The sequence below is a fragment of the Bubalus bubalis genome, chromosome 4, assembly GCF_019923935.1.
Source record: "Bubalus bubalis isolate 160015118507 breed Murrah chromosome 4, NDDB_SH_1, whole genome shotgun sequence".
NCBI classification, from domain to species: Eukaryota; Metazoa; Chordata; class Mammalia; order Artiodactyla; family Bovidae; genus Bubalus; species Bubalus bubalis.
The window spans coordinates 29,216,117-29,243,891 of record NC_059160.1 but is presented as its reverse complement, the minus strand read 5'-3'; the positions used below and the strand labels follow the sequence as shown (position 1 = coordinate 29,243,891).

Here is a 27,775-nt window from a genome sequence, read left to right as displayed (position 1 = left end):
TGTGGGTTCTAGTTCCCTAACCAGGGATCAAACCTGGGCCCCCTGCACTGGGAGAGTGAAGTCTTAACCACTGGACCACCAGGGAAGTCCCTCAGTAATTTCTGTTATTATACTAAAAATGTAATGTTTCAAGTCACACTTTTTTTTTTTTTACTGTGAAAAGACTGGTAGAGAAGACATTCTTAGTTTATGAGCAATAATAAAACTAAGGAAGAATTTATTTTCTATAAATCAGATGGCTATATTATATATATATATATATGCATATACATGGTTCACTTTTATGGTTTACTGAATGGTTTAAAAACATCAGTAACATTAAACAACCAGTTTTTACTTCTCACTTTCTTACTAAGTACACCAATAACTGTCATAAGGAAATTTTAGCTTATTTGATATAACAGAAACTTTAGAGATTAAACATGTAGAGACATCACCAGATGGTCAACACCAAAATAAGACTGATTATATTCTTTGCAGCCAAAGATGGAGAAGCTCTATACAGTCAGCAAAAACAAGACCAGGAGCTGACTGTGGCTCAGATCATGAGCTCCTTATTGCCAAATTCAGATTGAAACTGAAGAAAGTGGGAAAAACCACTAGACCATTCAGGTATGACCTAAATCAAATCCCTTACGATTATACAGTTGAAGTGAGAAATAGATTTAAGGGACTAGATCTGATCGACAGAGTGCCTGATGAACTATGGAATCAGGTTCGTGACATTGTACAGGAGACAGGGATCAAGACCATCCCCAAGAAAAAGAAATGCAAAAAAGCAAAATGGCTGTCTGGGGAGAACTTACAAATAGCTGTGAAAAGAAGAGAAGCGAAAAACAAAGGAGAAAAGGAAAGATATACCCATTTGAATGCAGAGTTCCAAAGAATAGCAAGGAGAGATAAGAAAGCCTTCCTCATTGATCAATGCAAAGAAATAGAGGAAAACAACAGAATGGGAAAGACTAGAGAACTCTTCAAGAAAATTAGAGACACCAAGGGAATATTTCATGCAAAGATGGGCTCGATAAAGGACAGAAATGGTATGGACCTAACAGAAGCAGAAGATATTAAGACGTAGCAAGAACACACAGAACTGTACAAAAAAGATTTCATGACCCAGTTAATCATGATGGTGTGATCACTCATCTAGAGCCAGACATCCTGGAATGTGAAATCAAGTGGGCCTTAGGAAGCATCATTATGAACAAAGCTAGTGGAGGTGATGGAATTCCAGTTGAGCTGTTTCAAATCCTGAAAGATGATGCTGTGAAAGTGCTGCACTTAATATGTCAGCAAATTTGGAAAACTCAGCAGTGGCCACAGGACTCGGAAAGGTCAGTTTTCATTACAATCCCAAAGAAAGGCAATGCCAAAGAATGCTCAAACTACTGCACAATTGCACTCATCTCTTACACTAGTAAAGTAATGCTCAAAATTCTCCAAGCCAGGCTTCAGCAATATATGAACTGTGAACTTGCAATGTTCAAGCTGGTTTTAGAAAAGGCAGAGGAAGAGATCAAATTGCCAACATTTGCTGGACCATCGAAAAAGCAAGACAGTTCCAGAAACAAATCTATTTCTGCTTTATTGACTATGCCAAAGCCTTTGACTGTGTGGATCACAATAAACTGTGGAAAATTCTGAAAGAGATGGGAATACCAGACCACCTGACCTGCCTCTTGAGAAACCTGTATGCAGGTCAGGAAGCAACAGTTAGAACTGGACATGGAACAATAGACTGGTTCCAAATAGGAAAAGAAGTACAGCAAGGCTGTATATTGTCACCCTGATTATTTAACCTATATGCAGAGTACATCATGAGAAACGCTGGACTGGAGGAAGCACAAGCTGCAATCAAGATTGCCGGGAGAAATATCAATAACTCAGATATGCAGATGACACCACCCTTATGGAAGAAAGTGAAGAAGAACTAAAGAGCTCCTTGATGAAAGTGAAAGAAGAGAGTGAAAAAGTTGGCTTAAAGCTCAACATTCAGAAAACTAAGATCATGCCATCTGGTCCCATCACTTCATGGCAAATAGATGGGAGAACAGTGGAAACAGTGTCAGACTTTATTTTTTTAGGCCCCAAATCACTGCAGATGGTGATGGCAGCCATGAAATGAAAAGACACTTACTCCTTGGAAGGAAAGTTATGACCAATCTAGACAGCATATTAAAAAGCAGAGACATTACTTTGTCAACAAAGGTCCGTCTACTCAAGGCTATAGTTTTTCCAGTGGTCATGTATGGATGTGAGAGTTGGACTATAAAGAAAGCTGAGCGCCGAAGAATTGATGCTTTTGAACTGTGGTGTTGGAGAAGACTCTTGAGAGTCTCTTGGACTGCAAGGAGATCCAACCAGTCCATCCTAAAGGAGATCAGTCCTGGGTGTTCATTGGAAGGACTGATGTTGAAGCTGAAAGTCCAATATTTAGGCCACCTGATGGGAAGAGCTGACTCATTGGAAAAGACCCTGATGTTGGGAAAGATTGAATACATGAGGAGAAGGGGACAACAGAGGATTAGATGATTAGATGGCATCACTGACTCAATGGACAAGAGTTTGGGTAAACTCTGGGAGTTGGTGACGGACAGGAAGGCCTGGTGTGCTGCGGTTCATGGGGTTGCAAAGAGTCAGACACGACTGAGCAACTGAACTGAACTGAACTGAAGATCTACAGAAGAGAGTACACAGGTGTTTTGTGCCCTCTGGACTCAACTGCTGAGGACTGACTAGGATGTTGGTGTGGAGTTGCTAGAGTTTTGGAAAGAACCCAGGGCAGAGGTTAAGTATTGTCAGAATTTTGGGGATATACTTTGTACTTGTACTTTAGTATCTTTCAAGAATAATCATCATTTGTTGTACTTTTCAGTATCTTTTCTTATCATTTTATCTCATACCAAATAAATAGAATTTATAAAGATGAAAAGTTTAAAAAAAAGGTGAAAAGTAAAAGTTCTTTTGCAGTCCAAATTTCGAAAGAGTACTTGGGGAAGTGAGTTAAATCCTCTAGGAATCTTCCCAAGAAGACCAAGGTTAGACTGGTGAAAAGTCAGTTTGAATTAAATGGATCTTAGATGAAAGTGTGAAAAATAGAGGATTTCCTTCTCATTCTTAATTCACATTTCTCACTGTAACCAGAGGACTGCTGCTGCTGTTAAGTCACTTCAGTCGTGTCCGATTCTGTGTGACCCCATAGACGGCGGCCCACCAGGCTCCCCTGTCCCTGGGATTCTCCAGGCAAGAACACTGGAGTGGGTTGTCATTTCCTTCTCCAGTGTGTGAAAGTGAAAAGTGAAAGTGAAGTTGCTCAGTCGTGTCCAACTCTTAGCGACCCCATGGACTGGCAGCCCACCAGGCTCCTCCATCCATGGGATTTTCCAGGCAAGAGTGCTGGAGTGGGTGCAAAGTCTAAGTCTCCCACAGCAGAAAGGCCCTGAAAACTCAGGCTGGCTTGTAAATCCATCAGCTTGTCTGATCACAGAATGTGTTTATCACTCTCTTAAGGAAATTCTTAGAGGTGTCAAGGAGCAGCTATCTGGGAACAGATTCTACAAACTGGTCACTAAAGGCTCCATGTGGAGTCTGAGCAAAGAAAACCTAAATTAGGCCTGTCCTCTGAGGTTGCCAACTGTGTGGCTGCTAAATCACTTCAGTCGTGTCTGACTCTGTGACCTCATGGCCTGTAGCCTGCCAGGCTCCTCTGTTCATGGGATTCTCCAGGCAAGAATACTGGAGTGGGTTGCCATTTCTTCCTCCAGGGGATCTTCCAACCCAGGGACTGAACCCACATCGCCTGTATGGGCAGGCGCATTGAACCCACATCTCCTGTATAGGCAGGCGCCATGCCTGGTGGCGCATGGTACCACTGCGCCACCAGGGCTTCCTGAGGTGCTAATTCCCTGAATGTAATTTTAGAAATTAAGATTGCTAATTTTTTCTTAGAATATGTAAAAAAAAAGTTTTGATGGGAATTCCCTGGTGGTCTAGTGGTTAGCACTCCAAACTTCCACTGCAGGGGGCATGGGTTTGATTCCTGGTTGGAGAACTAAGATCCTGCAAGCTGCGTGGTGTGCCAAAAAAAATTTCCAAAACAATCCCCTAAAATTAAAACGTACATAAATGTGGCAATAAATAGGTTTCAGAATCCTTCTAGAAATTAATGGATAGTTAAATACCGTTCTTGAATCCATCATCTTCTTGGTTTTCCTTAACGTTACATATGAAGCTATTGTCGAAGATTCGGGTGTGGGTGATTTTGTTCTTGGAGGGACTACTCCAACAGGAAAATGGGAACCTAAAAGTAAAAAGAGTAGTAAGTTCTATAAAACATCTTCACATGACACTATCTCTCTCACTGATCTATTCAGTTTCTGAGACTTTTAAAATTAGAATGCAAATTTATTGTTTGAAAAGAGATAGGGAAACATAATAACCCTTCATTAGTCATTTTATCTATAAGCCAGCAATGATGCTAACCAGACAAACTTAGGGTTAGATTTAGAAGTAAAGTTCTACTGACTATAACAGATGACATTAAAACATTATAAAAATTCAGTAATACTCAATGGATCATATATCTTCACAACAGCTCTGTAAAGACAAGAAGGTAAAGGAAATGCAGTTTCTGGGTTAATGGACTTCTTCACATCCATATAGCTCAGCAGCATCATGGCTGGGGTTTCTGCTTTTCCTGTTGTTGCTCTCCTTCTTCATGAAATATTTACAATTATTTTCAGAGGGTGAAAGTACCTTAATCTAATCCTGTCACACAGATTAGCAAAGTTATTGTCGAAAGGTAGTCATTTACCTAAATGTCCTTCATTTTCATTTGATCTCTTTTGATCATACTGCACTACCTCAATAAAGAATCTACTAACAATGTTAAGAGAAGTTAACTATAGGTAATTGAAGTTAACTTTTTTTTGCATTTCTGAAAATCTCTAGAATGAATACATACTACTTTTATAATTAGAAAACAACACACAGCTGTACACACAAAATCATTAACATAACAATAAAAGCCAGTGGTCAGTTAACAGGAAATGTATTCACTTGTATCATAGTTGTCTTGTTTAAGCAGAAGAGGCGCACTTTTGTCCACGGGGGACACAAGTAAAGGAAGGAATTAATCAAATCTTGATGGTTTGTTGGAAAAAAAAAAATCACTCTCTTGGGGCTCACTAATGTTACATGAACTAAGTATCAACAGAAAAATGAAATCTTATTTTTCCCACTAAAACCAGATAGTGGTCAACCATTCACGGTCCCTATAGGTTAAGAACCAAACGATCTGCAGCTGAATCAAGGCGAAATATTATGAAACTGTGTGTTTATGAGAATTGTGTATTTGAGGATGTGAAGAGCTGGACTGCTACAAGTAATTTTATAAAGCAAATAAAAGACTTTTCTGTTGTGTCAGTCAATGGTCCATTTTTTTTTTTATTGAAGGATAATTGCTTTACAACATGGTCCATTTTTAAGAGCTCTATTTTAAGTCATGTGGCACAATATAAATTATACTGTAATTGATCTGCATACTTCAGACAATTTATTCAGATGAGAGCCTATTACACTTTTTTACATTAAATTTTTTTTTTTTATTTTTAGGATTACACTTAAAAAAAAACCCAAATTTTAAAAGAGGAAAAACTTTGAGAGAACATATTTCAGACAGTACAGTTTTTATGAGTAAATATATCTATGAGTTTTTTGCTGAAGAGTATTAAAATTTGTTTATCCATACTCTTCTTGACAGACATGTGACTGCTTCCAGTTTTTGTCTGCTGCTACTGCTGCTAAGTCGCTTCAGTCGTGTCCGACTCCATGCAACCCCATAGACAGCAGCCCACCAGGCTCCCCCGTCCTTGGGATTCTCCAGGCAAGAACACTGGAGTGTGTTGCCATTTCCTTCTCCAACGCATGAAAGTGAAAAGTGAAAGAGAAGTTGCTCAGTCGTGTCCGACTCTTAGCGACCCCATGGACTGCAGCCTACCAGGCTCCTCCGTCCATGGGATTTTCCAGGCAAGAGTTCCAGAGTGGGGTGCCATTGCCTTCTCCGTTCCAGTTTTTGTCTACTATAAATTAAAGCTTGCTTTAAAGACCCTTGAATAAGTCTTTGTGAGGAGTTATGTTTTCATTTTTCTTAGGTAGATACATAGGATTCCTAAGTTTGATAACTGCATGTTTAACATTATAAGAAGCTGCCAGACTATTCTATCTTCGACCACCTCAGAAATGTGTGTGAATTTCAGCTGGTCCGCATCCTAACCAACACTAGGTAGTCAGTCAGTCTTTTAAGTTCAGTCATTTTAGATGGTGTGCATTGTGATTTTTATTTGCATTAAAACTGCAATTCTTTTATGATCAATAAGTTGTAAACTTTTCCATGTGCTTACTGGTCATTTGTATACCTTATTTGTTAGCTCTCCAAGGCTTATATGCCTGCACTGGGTTGTTTATTATTGATTTACAAGAGTTGTTTATATATTTTGAATACAAGGGTTTTGTCAGGTGTATGTATTGGTAATTTTTTCTCCTGTTCTGATGGGCAAAAGTTCTAAATTTTGATGAAACCAAATTAATCAGTTTTCACTGAGAGTATACCCCTCAGAGGGTCCCAACTTTATCTGACTGGGTCTCCTAGCAGACTACTAATATGTTCATGCTCTGAGCTTTGTCCTGTCGCAAAGTGAAAGCTGGCTCTCATGCTCCACTTAGTAACTTCCTGGATGCCTCCTGCTATAGACTGAAGTGGTCTTCCTAAAATTCCTGCTGAAACCCTAGCCCCTGATGTTGTGGACCTGAAAATGGTGCTTAAAAAGAGGTTGTTATGACTCACAGACTTAAGAGAATGAACTTATGGTTACCCAGGAAAAGGGAGGTGGAAAGGAATAGGTAGGGAGTTTGGGATGGACATGTACACTCTGCTATACTTAAAATGGATAACCAACAAGGACTCTATAGCACAGGGAACTCTGCTCAGTGTTCTGTGGCAGCATGGATGGGAGGGGAGCATGGCTGGCTGAGTCCCTTTGTTGTTCACTTGAAACTATCACAACATTGTTTGTTAATCAACTGCACCCCCAATACAAAATAAAAAGTTAGAAAATCTTCCCAGAACTTGATCTTTCAGCCTGCAGAACTGTAAGAACAAATGCCTGTTGTGTAAAGCTCTTGGTGGGACTCCCCTGGTGGTCTGGTGGTTAAGGATCTGCCTTGTAATGCAGAGGACATGGGTTTGATCCCTGCTCCCTGAACTAATATCCCACATGATATGGGGCTAACTGACCCTGCATGCCAAAATTAAGACCAAACACAGCCAAATATGCAAAACAAAACCAACAAACAAATAAACCCCCACAAAACAAGCACTTGTTCTATAGTATTTTGTTACGGTGGTCTGAGTAGACTAATGATGTATGTGTTAGTTGCTTAGTTGTGCCTGACTCTTTGTGACCCCATGGACTGTTAGCTTACCAGACTCCTCTGTCCATGGAATTCTCCACGCAATAATACTGGAGTGGGTAGCCATGCGATCTTCCCACCCAGGGCTTGAACCCAGGTCTCCTGCACTGCAGGTGGATTCTTTACTATCTGAGCTACCAGGGAAGCCTAGACTAATGAACCACCCTTCATGTAATTTTCCGCCTGAACATTCCTTTCTTTACTTTTCTTCAACTTGTTGAAGCTTCTCAAAAAATTTAAGTGATATAAACCAGCTTTTATATAAAAGTGCTGGGTCTTAGTTGCAGCATGCAGGATCTTTTAGTGGCGGTATGCAAACTCAGTTGCGGCATGTGGGATCCAGTTCCCCGACCAAGGATCAAACCCAGGCTCCCTGCATTGGGAGCACAAAGTCTTAGCCACTGGACCACCAGGAAGTTCCTGAACTAGCTTTTTTTTTTTTTTTGGCTGCACCAAGTCTCTTAGTTGTGGCACTTGGGATCTGAAGATTTGTTGTGGCATGCAGGATCTTTTCAGTTTTGGCATGCAAGTTCTTTGTTATGGCATGTAAGATCTAGTTCCCTGACCAGGGAGTGAACTGGGGCTCCCTGCATCACAACTGTGGAGTTTGAGCCACTGGGCCACCAGGGAAGTCCCTGAACCAGCTTTTATAATCCCTGTTTGTGGGAGGATTGGCCAGGGTATCTAGTTACCAAAAACATTTACTTTTGTTTGCTGTCTAGTAATTCCTGCATATTTATAACTACATGCAACAATATGGTAAGGACTAGGACTGTGACTCTTTAACTTAAATTTGTCTGTGAAAAGAGAAAGTTAACAAAGACTTTCAATGAGAAGATAAGATTTGAATGAGAAAGGTGTATAGATATTAACTTTTCAAGATAGCAGTATTTTTCTAATGGGAAAAAAAACACTGACATTAGAAAACCTTGAAAAATATTCCAATTATGGAAAAAACTATGTGAATATTACCATTTCATATTGTTCAAAATTTACTTTGTGACCCTCTAGCAGGTTTAAAAAAAATTGACTAGGGATTTATGATGATCAGAAATTACTTTTCTGAAAAATCCCACATTCTAGAGTATTTGTTTTATCTCTAACAAATTTTTTTGGTGAAACATTTTTGAAAGTAAGTCACAGATACTTTACTCCTAAGTGTTTCAGAATTCACTTACTACATATCCTAAATAATCACAGTATCACAGTATCATTAGGCAGTATCTAGAACCTATGTAAATTTCCATTATTCTCTAAAGAATGTCTTTAGAGCTTTTCTTTTAAACCACGATCAACTCAAAGTTCAAGTATTGTACTATATCTGTTTTTTTCTGTCTTATTCCTGAATAGCCCCCTCTCTATCCTTTTTTTTTTTTTTTTTTTAAATTCTTAAAGAATGACTAGCATTAAAAAATAATCAGATGACTTCCTTGGTGGTCCAATGGCTAAGACTCTGAGCTCCCAATGCAGGGGGCCCAGGTTTGATCCCTGGTCAGGGAATTAGATACCACATACTTCAACTAAGACTCAGCACAGCCATATAAATAAGTATTAAAAGATAATCAGAGTATACACAGTAAAAATAGCATTATTTCATAGAATTTACTTTTATAGAAATTGTATAAAAGTCTGTCTTATTCCTAATCTTTTATGTATAATTTTGAAAGAGTAAAAACCAAAAAATAAACTGTCAGGTTAGGAAATAGAAAGTTTTTCACAAGTTTGACATAAACTTATACTCAATAAAACCTCACCTGAACTGACATGAAGTTTTTTAGTCTTTATCCCACAAAGGATGAATAGTCCAAAAATATTGCTGTGTTTAAAAAGAGAGATTCCCAGCAGAGAAGGTGACTTATAATATACAATTTATGGGTCATATTATTGTCCCAATATCTGAAAACTTCTAAATTCAGAAACTCGTCAGATTCCACAGGTTTCAGATAAGGGATTGTGGGCTCATATATGTACTTTGTCAGCATGCAAACTGAATTTGTTTCTAAAATGTCTGAAAAACACAGGAGATAAGACATATCACAAATGCTGACCTTTAACAGAAGTTTCTATTTCTGAAGCAGGTTCTGATTTTTCTTCTCCATTAGACTCATCAACTTCTGCCACTGTTGTTAATTCTGGCTCACTCTTGTAGAGTCTATAATCTGGACCCTTGAAAGAAAGATGCGTAATTACAAAAAAAAAAAAAAAAAAAAAGGCAAAAGTCTTTTTAAAAATGTTTACCTCCAAAAACTAACACCCTTAACAATCAAAAGCCTCAGTCAGCTATATTGGGTGTAAATCAATTAATATATATGTTATAATTAGGATAGGGAAAAAAAAGACTTTGTAAGATTTTTAACCAGTATATCTTTTGGTTTTAAAATTAAGAATATTCCTCTTAAGGACAAAGTCATCAGAACATTTTTATCATAGTATAACTAAAGTCTGAAAATAATTATATCATATTAACTCAATTAGCCCTATTTCTTTTTTTCTTGTTCTCTTCTCCTTGCTTTTTACATTTAACACATTTACTTAATCTCTAAGCTTTTTCCTAGTTTCCATGGGTAATGTCTCTTGCTGGCAATGTCCAAATCCTCTAACAGTTTTCCTATACTGAACTGCCCATATCCCAATCTTTTTATCATTCCTGATAAGAATCTTTTTCTTCCTTGCATCTTTCTGATTTAAAGATATCACTTTGCCTCCAATATCCTGAAATGGTAGATTTAAAATATGGCTCCTTAAACACATGCAACATAACCACTTGATTAAAATATTCATGAAAAGCAACAAACTATGAAATATTAAAATTGTGGGGGGAAAAATGACAAAATAAGAAACATAAAACTAAAACAGGAAAAAGAGACGATAATGTTATATATGAACACAAAAGTACTGGCTAAAAGTGATGTGATAATAATAAAAAGAAAAGATTGAGTCAAAAATAAATTGTTGGGAAAAATGAGGGCATGTACAATTGATTACTCTGTGGCTATTGCAGCCACTTACACAGTGGGATCCATTTCTTGGATATCCTTGAACTTGGTGAATCTTCTTTTCTTCGGGCAGATGGACTGGGCCCCTGCTATAACAGAGCAAGGAGCTGCTATCACTGGGCAGAGGGGGGATTATGGGAGGCTGGTCTGTAAAGTCATAGGACCGAGGAAGTGGAGGACGAGGTGGGACTACTTCCTCTTCCTAAAGATTGTAGAATAGTCACCTTATTTAGATAAGCATATTGAATTAAGTATATCGAAATTCTTTGCAATGGTAAGTTAACTTACATTCACTTTAAGAAAATTAAAGGGACACTGCCAAGTCAAGAGTCTCATATCAAAAAGTAAAACCAAAAATGTTTATGATAGCCAATAACTGGGTTTTAAATTTGGTTGCATCTCATTTTTTTGGTAACCATAGGTTAGCTTTACTCTGAAGCTCAACATCAAAACAAATTTATGAAACTACTGTATTTCATTTTAAAAATAGAAGAATTAATTTTAAAAATCTTGCTCCACTTTGTTTAGGTAAATTTAAGAGAAAAAAAAAGCCATTTCTTTTTGGTTGACTTTTACACAAAATTCACAACAACAGATTTTCAACTAGGTTGACAGTATCTCTTTATAGTTGTAATTTCTTTATGGTATGCATGATACACAGCCAACTTATCTATCAGTCATCTCATACACTTTAAAAAATACACCAAACAATGATAAATAAATACTCAAATTACTTAGATTAGAAAAAGTATGACAATGTTAAAGTTCTAACATAGATAAAAAGTGGTGATTCAAATTTTTTTGCATTAAAAAAAGGGAAGAAGATTACACTCGTTAAAAGCACCAAATTACTGAACCAGTGAAATTTCAAGATTAAGACAATAACAGATATATTTAGAAAACATTTTTGTTATGAGTAAATTCTAATTCATGTTTTATTTATAAATTAAAATAATTATAGTTAGAGAAACAATCCAAACTTACCTCATTTTTGTACTTAACTGTTGAGAAAGGCTTTGATCCTATCATACCTATTAAAAAAAATGTAAACTATAACTACTTAACACTAAACATACCTTCTTAAATCTATAGAAAAAAGGAACAATTCCATTTTGCTTATTTTCAACAAAAGCTTTAGTTTCTAACCCCCCGTTTATTAACGTTTTCTGAATTTAAAACCCATTACATTGCTATACAGTAGAAATTAACACATAAAGCCACTACAATAAAATAAATTTAAAAACTCATTACCTTAAAAATACAAACAGAAATATCTAATTTAAACGACAGTACGGGCAAATGGGTTTTCTCAAATACAATTGGTTTAAGTATGATTTGATACAATCTTTTAGGAGGGCAATTTGGTTGTGCCTATCAAGATGAAAAATGTAAACTTATTTCTCATTTTCTAGAATCCATTAGTACTAGCATGTGTGTTTATCATGTACACAGTAATGTTCATTATATCAAAGAAAAACAAAAAAAAACCTCAACCAACCCACCAACAACCTACTGAAAAAAATACACTGTCCATCAACACTGAAATTGATAAATTACAGTTTACCTATATAATGTATTTTTACACAGCTGTTACTATACTGTGTTGTTAAGGAGAAAAAAGCATACCGATGAAAACCAGCACTTTCTATTGTGGGGAAAAAACTACTCAAACTAAATTATTGTGTGTGTTTATAATTACAGATATAAAACAATGATTTATTTTTTCCTGAGTGTGGCTGGGAGAACTTTTGCTTTCTATATTACATATAAACTTGGGTACTAATTCATTATTACACAGTACCTGTTTTCTAATGCCAAAAATCCAGTAAAATAACAAGGGAAATCCAATTCTGCATGTCATTCCATTTAGATATAATAATATGGTCAATTAGGGCAGAATAAAAGACGAAACCAATGTACCTGTTTCCGAAGTGCCTCTCTGCTGCTTGTGTTTACTCAGTCCTTCCATGACATCCTGAATTCTCCAGAGTTCTTTCTGAATTTGTGCACGCTGAATTCCTGCTGATTCGGTCTATCCATAAAAATGAATAGACCACACATGAGGGCGGTGAGAGGGAGAGAAATCGTGAGATACAGTTATAAATTCCACTAATTACATATCTAAAAAATGAGAACCACAGTGGTTACAGTTGAGACTATTTAATATAATCTGTGTGTCCTTCTCAGTTTTGCAATGTCAATGATAAAAGAAAGAAAGCAGAGAAAGAGAAAAATTTAATATTTCAGACCTACATAGTACACTATTTCACATTTTTTCAATAAGCATTGTGTTGCATTATTTACAATTGGGAAGGAATACTGACTAGAGGGGACTAAAAATGGGGGACTTCCCCTAAACCAAAACCAACAAAACAACACAAAAACACAACAGAACAGAAACTCACCAACCTCAAATTAAACAAAGCATTTTTAGGGGAAAAAAAGGAAAGTATTTTAGCTTCCTAAGTTCTAGAACATAGAGAAATGCCAAAAAAGAAAGGGCAATTTACAAAATATATTTTGAAGAGTTTTGACTAATAGAGTTAAAAAGAATTTTCAGGACAAACTTTCAGTTTGCCATTTTATTATTGCCATTTTTATTCTAACCTAAAGTTGTATCTACTTCTTTTTACCTCTAATACCCCATTTCATGACCTTCGGCTAAATACTCTAATTGAACCCAAAATAAGATAATATTGGTAAGATTCTAACAAAACTCTATGACTCATTGATAAACAGTAAAACAATAAATATAATTTTTAGGACTATAACTTAAAAAGAAACAGGTAAGTAAGTACGAAAATTGTCATGATTATGCTAGCCCTGAAATGTGAATACCAATAAAGACTTGTGAGAGGGAATATAAACTACACAAATCAGACAACTGCACATACAGAATATGTATTATGTTTGCAATAATTTAAAAGAATAGATATTTCTGTGTATCTGAAAGGTGTTTAATGAAAACCTCATTTTTATTTTATTTTGCACTTCTCTGGTTCCTAGTTACACTGACCAACTTTTCAAACACTTGTTAGCAAACTGTGTTATTAAGTTTTCTATCAATTAAAACTATTTACGCTCTTTGTCTATTTTGCTAATGCATTTCTGTTTCTCCAAACCAAAATGAAAAAGTTTTCCGCAAATCTAGTTAAGTAACTTGTTGAATTTTTAGAGGTTCAAGAGACTTCTTCCTAGTATGTCATTTTCTAAGTTTTCTATGTTGTTTTCATTGTTTACTCATGTATTTAACAAATAATTATATATGTTTTATATATAGTATGTTTTATTTGCCTGGTTCTATTCTAAGTGCTTAAAAAAAATCAACACATTTAACCATCATAATAACCCAATAGGGCTAGATACTGGTATTATTTTTATTTTACTGAGTGGAAACTGAGGCATATGTAACTGGCCTAAGGTTATATGCGCAATGCTACTTCTCATAAGATGTGCCTCCTAGTTTTTTCATTTTTTTACAAATTGTCTAACTACTTGTGGTCTTTATTATACCTTAAAAATACAGAACCATTTTGTGATTTTCTTTTCTGGAAATTTGGTTGGAATAGAATTATGCTTATGGAAAGAATTTTCATTGTGATAATATTAAATCAGGTCATCGACAACACAGTATAACAATTAATACCTCTCCATTTATTCAGGTCTTCTCTCATGTCCTATACTAATTAAATATTCACGTGCTCAGTCACTCAGTCGTGGCCAGCTCTTTGCGATCCCATGGACTATAGCTTGCCAGGCTCCTCTGTCCACGGAATTTTACAGGCAAGAATACTGGAGTGGGTTGCCATTTCCTTCTCCTAAATTTTCGTGATGAACTTTTTTATTAGATTAATCAGGACTCCAAACTGCTTTGGTTCACAGCTTCTTTTTTATGGCCTATGGCCTAAAAATTAACTTTATACTCTTACTCTTAAGGGGTTATTAAAAATCCCAAGTACCAAAGATTTTGTGGCAGAGTGTTTATACTTGCAACATCTAAAGTCTTTAATATCTGGCCTTTTACAGATAAAGTTTGCTGATCCCTTGGTTATATTTTAGATATTTACCATTTTTTAAATATTCCATTTAGTAACTTCAGTGTACAAAACAGAAGTCACAACCACACATGGCTACTTAAATTTAGATAATTAAAAACTCCTAGCAACATTGCAAATGCCCAACAACTACACTAGCAACACTGAAGGGCCTAAAAACTACATGTGGTTTAGTGATTCTATTTTGGGTAGCATGCATAGAAGACAGGTGACTTTCTATGTCAACCTTACTATTTATTATACTGAATTGTTGAGTCCACTGGGATTCCAATGCAAATGATTAAATTTACATAAGGTCACAAGCATGAAGTGACTTTTATTATTATTTTTTCAAACATATATAATCTCCATTCCCCAGGGTATTATTTTAAGACAGCTATTATTATTTTCAGTTTATAGAAGAGAAAACAAACACCTGGACCTTGGCTCCCTATCTACCTATTCACAAAATTGGATTCTTTATGCCAAAAGTTGCCACATCTTCCCCTATTCTAATTAATATACCAGTCAAGATAATGGGCTAAAACAGTTTGATAGAAGAGAGGGATTTAAAATAGAATAGATAAAATAATTTGACACTTCAATGTCAAGTGACAACCAGGAGAACAGAACACCCTGGGGCTCACCATGTGCTCAACAGAATAAAGAACTTTTAAACAATGAGGAATGGGCTACTTTGTGAGACAGTAAGATTCCTATCATTGAAACATGTAAAATATCATGTATGAAAAAAAAAAAAAAAAAAAGAAAGTATCATTGAAATCCAGATGTTAGGTAGCTAATTATGCAACAAATGTTGAAGCTGTGAGTGAATCCAACAAGATGGATTGCACAGTACCAGTCAAAACCAGTTAGAACAAAGTAAACTTATTATAATTCTGTACCTGAACTTCACCAAGGCGATCCAGCTGCTCTTGCATCTGGTTCCTGGTAACAGTTACGTCGTACTCTAACTTATCATATTCTCTCCACGCTCGTTCCAGTTCCTAAAATCAAAGGGCTTTAATTACTTTCACGGAGAAAATGTGCTGGTGTGTTATCACTCTTGTAATCAATAATGGGCAAAGTACAACATGTTATAACTCATTTCCCTTTTTTCCTCTCATTTAGTTCAATTTAAGAAGAATGCTGAGCAACTGAATTATTTATTATTGTGCTGCTGTATTCAAATTTCACTTAAAAAAAATCAAAAACAAACAAAAATAACCCCCAAACAACCCAAACAAACACACTTTACATTATTCATTCATGACATCAAAATATTCAGCTGATTGTAGGATCTAAAGAGGTTTATTTGGAGAAAATATGTTATTTTATTCATGATAATACATTAATTTTTTCTTGAAAGTGATTTCTTAAAATGCAGAAGAGGCATAAGTAAAATATTTTCTTATCTGTCATAATTAACATTTGTCCAGAAATAAAAACACTAAATAGGCTGTATTTTTAGCATGTCAGATTTTCAATAACAGTGGAAGCTTCACATGACTTTACTTAGAATATACAGTCATGTAATGATTTCCTTTTCTTGGGCTCCAAAATCAATGCAAATGGTGACTGCAGCCACAAAATTAAAAGACACTTGCTCCTTGGAATAGAAGCTATGACAAACCTAGAGAGCATAATGAAAAGCAGAGACATCACTTTGCTGAAAAAGGTCCATATAGTCAAAGCGATGTGATGGCTTTTCCAGTACTCACGTATTGATGTGAGAGTGGACCATAAAGTAGGCTGAGCACCAAAGAATTGACACTTTTTAAACTGTGGTGCTGGAGAAGACTCTTTAGAGTCCCCTGGACTGCAAGAAGATCAAACCAGTCAATCCTAAAGGAAAAGTGAAGTTGCTCAGTTCTGGCCGACTCTTTGTGACCCCGTGGACTGTAGCCCACCAGGCTCCTCGTCCATGGGATTCTTCAGGAAAGAATACTGGAGTGGGTTGCCATTTCCTTCTCCAGGCAATCTTCCCAACCCAGGCATCGGATCAGGGTCTCCTGCATTGCAAGCAGACGTTTTAACCTCTGAGCCACCAGGGAAGCCCCAATCCTAAGGAAATCAATCATGAATATTCATTGGAAGGACTGAAGCTGAAGCTGCTATACTTCAGTTACGTGATGCGAAGAGCTAATTCACTGGAAAAGACCCAGATGCTGGGAAAGATTGAAGGCAGGAGGAGAAGGAGTCGACAGAGGATGAGATGGTTGGATGGCATCACCGACCTGATGGCCATAAGTTTGAGCAAACTCTGGGAGATAGTGAAGGACAGAGATGCCTGGTGTGCTGCAGTCCATAGGTCACAGAGTGTTGGACACAACTTAGGAACTGAACAACAACAAATGAACCTAGTTCAGCTAACTAATACAGTGAATCCTGCTTGTAGAGACTTGACAGAGGTACTTCCCACCTATACTTTTCTTCTTTGGGGAAAAGAAAACTATCCCTAAACCTCAAATCAGAGAGAAAACTTTCATACTTAATCCTTAACCACATGTCATCTATTTAATACAGAATAATTCTACAAGTGCTCAACAATACATTGTTAGGAAGGATAAAATGAGGGTAACAGACTCATCATCCTAAAAGATGATGCTGTGAAAGTACAGTTCAATTCAGTTCAATTGTTCAGTCATATCCAACTCTTTGCGACCCCATGAACCACAGCATGCCAGGCCTCTCTGTCCATCACCAACTCCTGGAGTTCACCCAAACTCATGTCTATTGAGTCAGTGATGCCATCCAACCATCTCATCCTCTGTTGTCCCCTTCTCCTCCTGCCCTCAATCTTTCCCAGCATCAGGGTCTCTTCCAATGAGTAAACTCTTGGCATCAGGTGACCGAAGTATTGGAGTTTCAGCTTCAACATCAGTCCTTCCAATGAACACCCAGGACTGATCTCCTTTAGGATGCACTGGTTGAATCTTCTTGCAGTCCAAGGGACTCTCAAGAGTCTTCTCCAACACCACAGTTCAAAAGCATCAATTCTTCGGTGCTCAGCTTTCTTTATAGTCCAACTCTCACATCCATACATGACTACCGGAAAAGCCATAGTGTCGACTAGACGGACCTTTGTTGACAAAGTAATGTCTCTGCTTTTTAATATGCTGTCTAGGTTGGTCATAACTTTTCTTCCAAGGAGTACGTGTCTTTTTATTCCATGGCTGCAATCACCATCTGCAGTGATTTTGGAGCCTAAAAAGATAAAGTCAGGCACTGTTTCCACTGTTTCTCCATCTATTTGCCATGAAGTGATGGAACCGGATGCCATGATATGAACAAAGTTAGTGGAGGTGATGGAATTCGAGTTGAGCTATTTCAAATCCTAAAAGATGATGCTGTGAAAGTGCTGCACTCAATATGTCAGCAAATTTTGAAAACTCAGCAGTGGCCACAGCACTGGAAAAGGTCAGTTTTCATTGCAATCCCAAAGAAAGGCAATGCCAAAGAAAGCTTAAACTACTGCACAATTGCACTCATCTCACATGCTAGCAAAGTAATGCTCAAAATTCTCCAAGCCAGGCTTCAGCAATACATGAACCGTGAACTTCCAGATGTTCATGCTGGTTTTAGAAAAGGCAGAGGAACCAGAGATCAAATCGCCAACATCCAATGGATCATCGAAAAAGCAAGAAAGTTCCAGAAAAACATCTATTTCTGCTTTATTGACTATACCAAAGCCTTTGACTGCATGGATCACAACTGTGGAAAATTCTGAAAGAGACTGGAATACCAGACCACCTGACCTGCCTCTTGAGAAACCTGTATGCAGGTCACGAAGCAACAGTTAGAATTGGACATGGAACAACAGACTGGTTCCAAATTGGAAAAAGAGTATGTCAAGGCTGTATATTGTCACCTTGCTTCTTTAACTTCTATGCTGATTACATGATGAGAAACGCTGGGCTGGATGAAGCACAGGCTGGAATCAAGACTGCTGGTAGAAATATCAATAACCTAAGATACGGAGATGACACCACCCTTATAGCAGAAAGTGAAGAAGAACTAAAGAGCCTCTTGATGAAAGTGAAAGAGGAGAGTGAAAAAGTTGGCTTAAAGCTCAACATTCAGAAAACAAATATCATGGCATCTGGTCTCATCACTTTATGGCAAATAGATGAAGAAACAGTGGAAACAGTGCCTGACATTATTGTTTTGGGCTCCAAAATCACTGCAGATGGTGATTGCAGCCATGAAATCAAAAGACACTTACTCCTGAAACAAAAAAAAAAGACGCTTACTCCTTGGAAGGAAAGTTATGACCAACCTAGACAGCATATTCAAAAGCAGAGACATACTTTGTCAACAAAGGTCTGTCTAGTCGACACTATGGCTTTTCCAGTAGTCATGTATGGATGTGAGAGTTAGAGTATAAAGAAAGCTGAGCGCTGAAGAATTGATGCTTTTGAACTGTGGTGTTGGAGAAGACTCTTGAGAGTCCCTTGGACTACAAGGAGATCCAACCAGTCCATCCTAAAGGAGATCAGTCCTGGGTGTTCATTGGAAGGACTGATGTTGAAGCTGAAAGTCCAATACTTTGGCCACCTGATGCGAAGAGTTGACTCATTGGAAGAGACCCTGATGTTGGGAAAAATTGAATACATGAGGAGAAGGGGATGACAGAGGATGAGATGGTTAGATGGCATCACTGACTCAATGGACCCGTGTTTGAGTAAACTCTGGGAGTTGGTGATGGACAGGGAGGCCTGGCGTGCTGGAGACCATGGGTTCACAAAGAGTCGGACATGACTTAGAGACTGAACTACACAGACTCAGTGGCAGTCCAATAATATAAGGAGATGGCATTGCCAGGCCGACACAGAACCTCTTTTGTAGAAAAGTTCAGAGGGAGACCAAAGCTGCTGTGTGTGTGCTCAGATGCTCAGTTGTGTCCGACTCTCTGCAACCCTGTGAACTGTAATCCACCAGGCTCCTCTGTTTATGGGATTATCCAGGCAAGAATACTGGGGTGGGTTGCCATTTCCTCCTTCAGGGGATCTTCCTGACTCAGTGATTGAATTTACATCTCCTGTGTCTCCTGCATTGGCAGGCAGATTCTTTACCACTGGGCCACCTTGGAAGCCCAAAACTGCTACAGAGGCAACTAAATCCGAGAACATTTTAGAATGGTGGGGAATTCTTGTCCTTCACATAAAAAACAGATCTACAGGCAGCCTACTTTACTAATATTCTAGGGGTGAGGAAACACAATATAGTTTGAATTTCCCTAACCTGGAGAGTCCTGCCATTCCACTGTACCAGTGCCGTTATCCTGCTGAACCTGTTTCTGCCTTTCCCTCTGGGCTCCTCCAGCATGATTACGTGTGAGTAATAACACAAGTCTATGGGAAGCAGCCAGCAAAAGGAAAGCACTGGCCCCATACCAGTCCTCCCAACACCTGGCCAAGCGTTTCATTAAAGAGTTTAGTGGCTTATCCAGGTACAAGGTTAAAATCTTTAAATGTGACATTAGCATTTTTTGTCAAGAAGATAATATCTAGGTACACTAAGGCAATTAAAAGGGGTGATAAGTTGCACATATACAATTATCTTAAAATCACAGGCACAAGTCAGGAAACACAGCAGTGCTTTCAATAAAGACCTGGACTTTTCAAGCCATATAGTTAAGAGAATGAGATAAATCCTGTGATTTAGAACCACATGGATGAACCCCCATAATGTTGAGAGAAGCCAAATAGTATATCCTATATGGTTATACTTTAACAAAGTCCAAGACAGGCAAACTTAATATACTGTTTAAAAGTCAGGTAGTCACTTTTTTTGGGGAGGAGGCAGTCATGGAGAAGAAAGCATCCCATTAAAATGCAATGCCTCAATAAGGATGTTGGCCATGTCTGTGTGGTTAATCTGTGTACTTTTCTGAGAAAATGTTCTACCCTTAACAGAGGTTTAAAAAGAAAGTGCATGTGCCTATATGGACTTGGTACAAGGATGGCAGAAAACTTTTTTAAAATTTGACTCCGTCTAAGTTTATGGCACGGAACAAGTAAATTTTAATAGAGGTTACTTCTTTACAGTCTATACTGAGATAAGATTTGGCTACTGTAGGGGGAAAAACCCCACACTTTAAGTAGGTCTGCAACATTCAGAGGCAATGAAACCCAGACTACCAAAAAGAGATGAAAGAGAATTTTAATATGTAACTACAGAGCCACGGCAGCAACATATTGTGGGCTTTATTAAGAAGGGATTAAGACTGATGATTCATTTCCAAGTTTTTAATATAATAAGAACTTTCCTTTCCTTGTCCAGAACCAATGGCAATTTATAACAGAATCTACCCATGGGAATAGTTACACAGTATGATACACATGAATGTAAATGTTATTTATTACATTATGCTTAGAGCTAATAGACTGGTCTGCTTCTGGTTTGCCTCTCAAGCAGTGCTCCTGAGTTCTAATCTAAGTAATGTTAATCCACTGTTCTACTTTTTATTAAAAAAAAAATGTCAAGCATAAGAAACTGGCAGTAGATTTTGCTTCAAAATAGAGATGAGGGAGTAATACAGAAATTGTTATTATTAGCTTCTTTTTGCCTTTCCATTGTGTCCTTTGGACAGCAAGGAGATCAAAAAGTCAATCCTAAAGGAAATCAACACTGAATATTCACTGGAAGGACTGATGCTGAAGCTCTAAGACACTGGCCACCTGAAGCGAACAGCCGACTCATTATGCTGGGAAAGACTGAGGGCAAGAGAAGGGGGCGACAGAGGATGAGATGCTTGGATGGTATCACTGACCCAAAGGACATGAGTTTGAGCAAAGGGAGACAGTGAAGGACAGGGAAGCCTGGCATGCTTCAGTTCATGGGGTTGCAAAAGGTTGGACATAGCAACTGAACAACAACAAAATTAGCTTATTAAGCTCCAACAACTCTTCATGTTTAAATATTACAGATTAAGGTCCACAACTACACCTTGGAAAATTAAAATACTGCAGTACTTAAATCTGGCTTCCCTGGTAGCTCAGTAATCCACTGCAATGCACGAGTTGTGGGTTCAATCCCTGGGTCAGGAAGATCCTCTGTAGAAGGAAATGGCAACCCACTCCAGTATTCTTGCCTGGAAAATCCCATGGACAGACAGGCCTGACAGGCTACAGTCCATGGGGTTGCAAAAGAGTAGGACCTGACTCAGTGACTAAACAGCAAACAACAATTTAAATTTACCATTATGTTTCGGTGATTAGGCACAAAAAATATTGATTTTGGCCATTACTACCCAATGATAACAATTCTGTCAACTGGGTATCAGAACTAGTTGATTTTTGAGATCAATCAAAATATAGTTAATGTAATTTCAGTTTTACCTTCAGGATGTAGGGATTTCTTGGCACAGATATTAACAATGTGTTTAGAATTCGAATAATTTTTTTAAAAATAACATTTTAAATGATTTTATACTTACCTTAGTATATAACTGCATCAGAGATAAAAATCACTACTTACTAAACACATAACATATCTTATTATACTATCTAATAATAACTAGTATATTGGCTTTTTTAAACCTAAAAAGATGTTACAAGGGACAAATTCAAACTATATAAAGTGAGGCTCAACTAAATCAGGTATGATTATGGAGCTACCTTAATTTTAAATATCTAGTTTATGATAACAATTATAGTCTTACTTTTTTGGCTACTTATAATCTTTAACTTACTGCCTAGTTACAATCTTGAACTCATATATTTAGTTTCTCCTCTAATCTTCTCTTTGAAACAAAATAATATTCCATCTCAAAGAAAATGGTTGCTTTTTATTGTACAAATTGAAGATATAATGAATTTTTCTAATAATAAAAGTAGAATAGAACACAAGAAAAGATAAGAAGATCTAATATGCTCCCCCTTTGTTAGCAGTTTTGTGGATTATTTTTTAATCCTCCTTAGATATATACAATGGAAATTTCCAAATATAAACAAATGTAGCCAACAAGCACCCAAATGCGAAAGTTATCAATACATGATCAATCTGGTTTCATCTATAGAATCCATTTTCTATCCCCATGGGATCATTTCAAAGCAAGTACCAGAGATTATATTGTTTCATTTATAAACACTTTAGAAAAGAAACAAAAATGAAAAAAATAAACAGACAAATTCTAATGAATTTTAATAACTAATATGCTTCCCTGTTGGCTCAGATGGTAAAGAATCCTCCTACAATGCGGGAGACCTGGGTTCAAGCCCTGGGTTGGGAAAATCCCCTGGAGAAGGGAATGGCTACCCACTCCAGTATTCTTGCCTGGAGAATCCCATGGACAGAGGAGCCTGAAGGGCTACATACAGTCCACGGGTTCTCAGAGAGTCAGACACAACTGAGCAATTGAGCACACACATGTATTTCTTTTAAAATATATTTTTAAAATCATTTTATTTATTTTTAGCTGTGCTGGATCTTTATGGCTGTGTGGGCTTTCTCTAGTTGCGGCCAGCAGGGGCTACTCTATAGTTGTGGTGCTCGGGCTTCTCACTGTGGTGGTTTCTCTTGCTGCAGAGCACAGGCTTTAGAGCAAGGGCTGAGTAGTTGTGGAATCTTCCCAGACCAGGGATTGAACCTGTGTCCCCTGCATTGGCAGACATATTCTTAACCACTGGACCACTAGGGAAGTCCTAAAAAATATTTTAAACTGTAACAATTTCCCTGTCTATTCCTTTGCTACTTATTTGTTGAAGAGAATGGGTTACTTGTTCTGTAGAATTTCTCCAATGCTAGGCAATGGCACCCGACTCCAGTACTCTTGCCTGGAAAATCCCATGGATGGAGAAGTCTGGTGGGCTGCAGTCCATGGGGTCGCTAAGAGTCGGACACGACTGAGCGGCTTCCCTTTCACTTTTCACTTTCATGCATTGGAGAAGGAAATGGCAACCCACTCCAGTGTTCTTGCCTGGAGAATCCCAGGGACGGCAGAGCCTGATGGGCTGCCATCTCTGGGATTGCACAGAGTCGGACATGACTGAAGCGACTTAGCAGCAGCAGCAGAGTCTGTTAACTGAATTCCTGTGGTATTGCTTAGCTTGTGCTTGTGTTTTCTATGTTTCCTATAAACTCGTAGTTAGATGCTGAGGTTTGCTGAGATTCAGACTTGATTTTTGATTCCCCCAACCTCACGAGTGTTGCTGGGTACTTTCCACTGCAGCATTTCAGGAGGTTTATCACCCCTGGCTGCCTCTGTTTCTAGGATGTTGTATTACAATCATGAAACAACCAGTGTATTTAAAAGTCATCATGAAATCTTTCAAAGTGTATTTCATAACAATCCATGTATGTTAATAGATCTGTTAAAAAAAAATCACATTTTGCTATAATTCTCAGTAGCTCTGTGTGATATGCAGAATGAAAAGATGAAGATATTTCAAGTGCAGGCTTCTCTTCAAGGTGGTTTATCTGTCCTCTTCCCCAGCCCATTAAACTTTATCCATTCTAGTCTAAAGTCTCCAATGACTTAAGTCCCTCCCATGCAGAATCTGGTCTAGAACATAAATTTAAAGTTACTGGAAGTCTATACAAAATGCTCATTCACTGTAACTCTGGGCAATCTCTCTGTTTCATTTTTCTATTTTTAACACAGTAGTAATAGTACCCCTGCAAAAGGGTTCTTAAATGGCTTAACTATGTGTGAAAACACTTATAATGGAATCTGGCACCCAATAAACTGCTCCAGAAATATTTACAATGTTTACTACTATTCATATATTGGTCCTATTCTGCCATAGCTAAGTGCATAAGCCATCTACTAGCATGATTCAGGACGACTAGGGTGCTTTATAGTTGTTTTCTTTAAATTCCAACTTTATTTTTATTTACTTGTTCATGTATTTCTTTGGTGTCAAAACCCAGGATTGAACCATGGAATTCTGACTATAGAGTTTGAGTAAGAGAATCTACATTTGATTTCATGTTCCAGAAAATACAAATTCTGTAACTACAATGAGTACAGTGGAATAGAAAATACAGAAGTCCTAGAATAAAAAAATCCTAGGGACTTCCCTGGTGGCCCAGTGGTTCAGACTTCACCTTCCACTGTAGGGGATGTGGATTCGATCCCTGGTCGGGAAGCTAAGATACCACATGCCTCAAGGCAAAAAAATCCAAACATAAAACAGAAGCAGTAATGTAATGAATTCAATAAATACTTTAAAAATGGTCCACATTGAAAAAAAAAATCTTAAAAGTCCTGGATTTAGGTGTTGATCTGTTTTTAATTGGTTATGTCACTTTGGAAGTCGTTTAACCTCTATGAACCTGAGCTGCTTCTTCATCTGTGCAGTGGAGGTAATGAGAATGAAAATAACATGGAGATAATTACTACATCTATTTTGCACAGTATCTGCTAAAGGATCAAACCGGATAATATATGTACATAACACAGAAATACAAATATATTTTGCTACCATTATTGGATGAACCCTAAATTCTCATCTAAGGTATGGGAAGAGCATCTGCTTTATCTGGCTCCTTGAGTTGTCAGAAAGAATAAAAGCAACACTGCTGAATGAATAAAGCATGAGAATATTTCTCTTACAATCAGAGATAAAGCCTAAATGTAAACTTCCTGAGCAAGGTGACTGGAGCAGATGCTTAGCCCTCTGCCCACCTGATTTCAAGGCACTGTGGTCAACTCCACGTGTGCCGGTGTTCATGGTCAATTAACTAGGGTGCTTTGGAAATGCCGGCGAATTAAGGACCCTGGGGCAACTGCAACCAAGGAGTGAGAGACAGCCCAGCCTCCCCACCTCTCAGTGGGAAATCTAGAAATATTTAGCTCATTTCCTCAGAGGGTCCCTACTACTCCACAGTGGCGACCAACTCAGCAGTGAACCTCCACTGGCTCTTCTCCCCACCACTCCCCACACCCCGCCCCGTCTCATTCTCTCCCTCCAGCACTTTCATTTCCTGGAAACAGCTCCCAGGTCCTCATCCCGGGCTCTGCTTTCAGAAAAAACCCAAACTAAGACAGTGACATGCTGACAATTTTCAAGGGATAACTGACTGTTACAATAATCCTTCCCACTAATTAGGCTTAGGTCAAAAAGGAGTAGAATAAAGTAAAAAAAAATTAAAAACAAAGAAAAAAAGAAGCAGAGGCCAGGAGATCACACAAAGACATCATGTGCTTTAAAGCACACTCACGCGTGAGTATGTGTGTTTGTGTGTTGGATAGGATTTAGAGAGAAGAGATGCTGCATCAAGAATTAAACACATAGGCAACACTGCTTTACATGTTTATCATGTATTAAATCTTGGTTTTAATACCTCAGTAGCCAACCAGGTGAAATGATCAAAGCTTTGCTCTACGGAAGCCTAACATCATACCTTATATATTTTATATCTCAGGACCTGAATTAGAACCAATGCCCCAAAATCAACTGTTAAAGAATCAGAGGAATCTTTTGGGATTCTGTTGGCAGATATATAATTCAAGTATGGTCAACATCCAGTGAGTTCCAACCATTTGTACCCCTAAGCTACAAATATGAATATGTTTACTTAAAGGCACAGATAACATAGTTTGTAGTCTATGCATTTTAAGACCTTAGAAGAACATATTGAGGGTCTGTAAATGACCAGTGAATAATGCTGAAGGAAAAAAAAAATCCCAGGAAAGTGATCATATGTGATAACAACCAGAAAGTGAGATACTCAAAAATGACTATTTCTTTGAACATATCTGATAAACTTCCATCAGGACTGGAGGTATCTTGGGAGAGAGCCTACAGATGAGATTTAAGTTACGAAACCTACTGGGTAAGGGAAGAAATAATAGTTCAATTAAATACTACACATCTCTAAAACTTTTTATAACAGACACCAAATTGTGAAATAGTTTCCAACTTAATTTTGATTTGACTCAGACTGTCATACAAATTCCAGGCTTTTCATTAACTTGGCATTGACAGCTTAACCCCTCTTTCCCTTCCTTATCTCGTATTTCCCACCTTGGACTCCAGCCAGCTACTCAGTTCTGTTTCTTGCTTCTCCAAATATGCCCTTCACATTCTCATCTGTCGGGTCTGGTTCAGAGCGTTTTATCCTGTATGGGCTGCCCTTCACTTCACCTTTCTTCCAAATCCTACCTGTCACTGATGCACTAAATGACTACTTCCTTGTAGATAACATTTCTTTATGACGATATTATAAAAAGCTATGTAGATCTAAGGCTTCAGGGCTATGGATAGAAGACCTGGAGTTGACCTCTAGGAGGCATTGCATTCGATTGGCTTTATAACTCTGGGTAAGTCATTCAGTTTCTTCATCACAGTTTTTTAATTTGGCTGCAGTGGGTCTTAGTTGTGTCATGCAGGATCTTAGGTTGTGGTGCAGGCTCACTTGCCCCGTGGAATGTGGGGTCTTAGTTCCTTGATCAGGGATTGAACCCACATCCCCTGCATTGCTCTGGACCATCAGTAAGTCCCCAATTTATCATATTTTTAATGCACAGACTATATTGCTGAATGCTAGAGTTACAAAGGTGAATAAGATATGGTTCTGATTTCAAGGAGATCACAACTGCAAGGATATTAAATTCTTAAAATATCTATATATGCCAGTGTATAATTAAGAAACTCAGATGAGATAATGGAAGTAACAGTATTTTTGTTTGTTTGTTTTAAAGAATGCTAAGATGCTTCCATTGTGTCTGACTCTGTGTGACTCTATGGACCTTAGCCCACCAGGCTCCTCTCTCCATGGGATTCTCCAGGCAAGAAAACTGGAGTGGGTTGCCATTTCCTACTCCAGGGATGGAATCTTCCCAACCCAGGGATCAAATCTGTATCTCCTGCACTGATAGGCAGGAAGAATAGGTATATTAAATATAAAGTACTTAAGAGTCACAAAAACCAAGTTATGATTTATAGAGGGATGGGGAAGCCTGGTGGGCTGCCGTCTATGGGGTCGCAGAGTCGGACACGACTGAAGTGACTTAGCAGCAGCAGCAGCATGGTATACTCCTTTAAAAGTAGCTTGTATTTGGAAAGTGAATTTAGTGTTTAGAATGGATGCCATGTTGAGAAGCTGGTAGCTTCCCAGCTGAGAAAGACCCCTCTTAGTTAAGTTATACTGTCTGAGGACTTTCTTCAAAGGTAGCTGCTCCCTAAACAGCCCACGGAAGGTACACACAGGGGTGTGTTTGCAGTTCTCTGTAACAGATGGCTTTTTCCCTTTTCAAAGGGCTGCCTGGGCAGGTGCTCTTACTATGTTTAGAAATGAGTACGTCATAGGATCTAAAGCAGACTC

At 37.9% G+C, this 27,775-nt stretch overlaps 1 protein-coding gene and 1 long non-coding RNA gene across 20 annotated transcripts in view; one reads left to right on the top strand and one right to left on the bottom strand.

The window, feature by feature from the left end:
- The window catches only part of LOC123333209, a 32,074-nt gene extending 26,164 nt beyond the window's left edge, over positions 1-5,910 (top strand). The window contains exon 4 of the long non-coding RNA XR_006550407.1: positions 5,762-5,910. This is a non-coding gene — a long non-coding RNA (uncharacterized LOC123333209). The remainder of the gene's footprint in view (positions 1-5,761) is intronic.
- The window catches only part of PLEKHA5 (pleckstrin homology domain containing A5), a 258,725-nt gene that overhangs the window by 9,531 nt on the left and 221,419 nt on the right, over positions 1-27,775 (bottom strand). For 10 of the 19 annotated variants that reach the window (XM_025283335.3, XM_044941219.2, XM_044941222.2 and 7 more), the window contains 6 exons: positions 15,406-15,507; positions 12,387-12,498; positions 11,451-11,497; positions 10,480-10,668; positions 9,519-9,636; positions 4,182-4,300 (listed from right to left, as the gene is read on the bottom strand). In XM_025283335.3, the coding sequence (XP_025139120.3) occupies positions 4,182-4,300; positions 9,519-9,636; positions 10,480-10,668; positions 11,451-11,497; positions 12,387-12,498; positions 15,406-15,507 (687 nt within the window). The remainder of the gene's footprint in view (positions 1-4,181; positions 4,301-9,518; positions 9,637-10,479; positions 10,669-11,450; positions 11,498-12,386; positions 12,499-15,405; positions 15,508-27,775) is intronic. The other 9 variants (XM_044941220.2, XM_044941221.2, XM_025283346.3 and 6 more) reach the window with 1 other exon arrangement.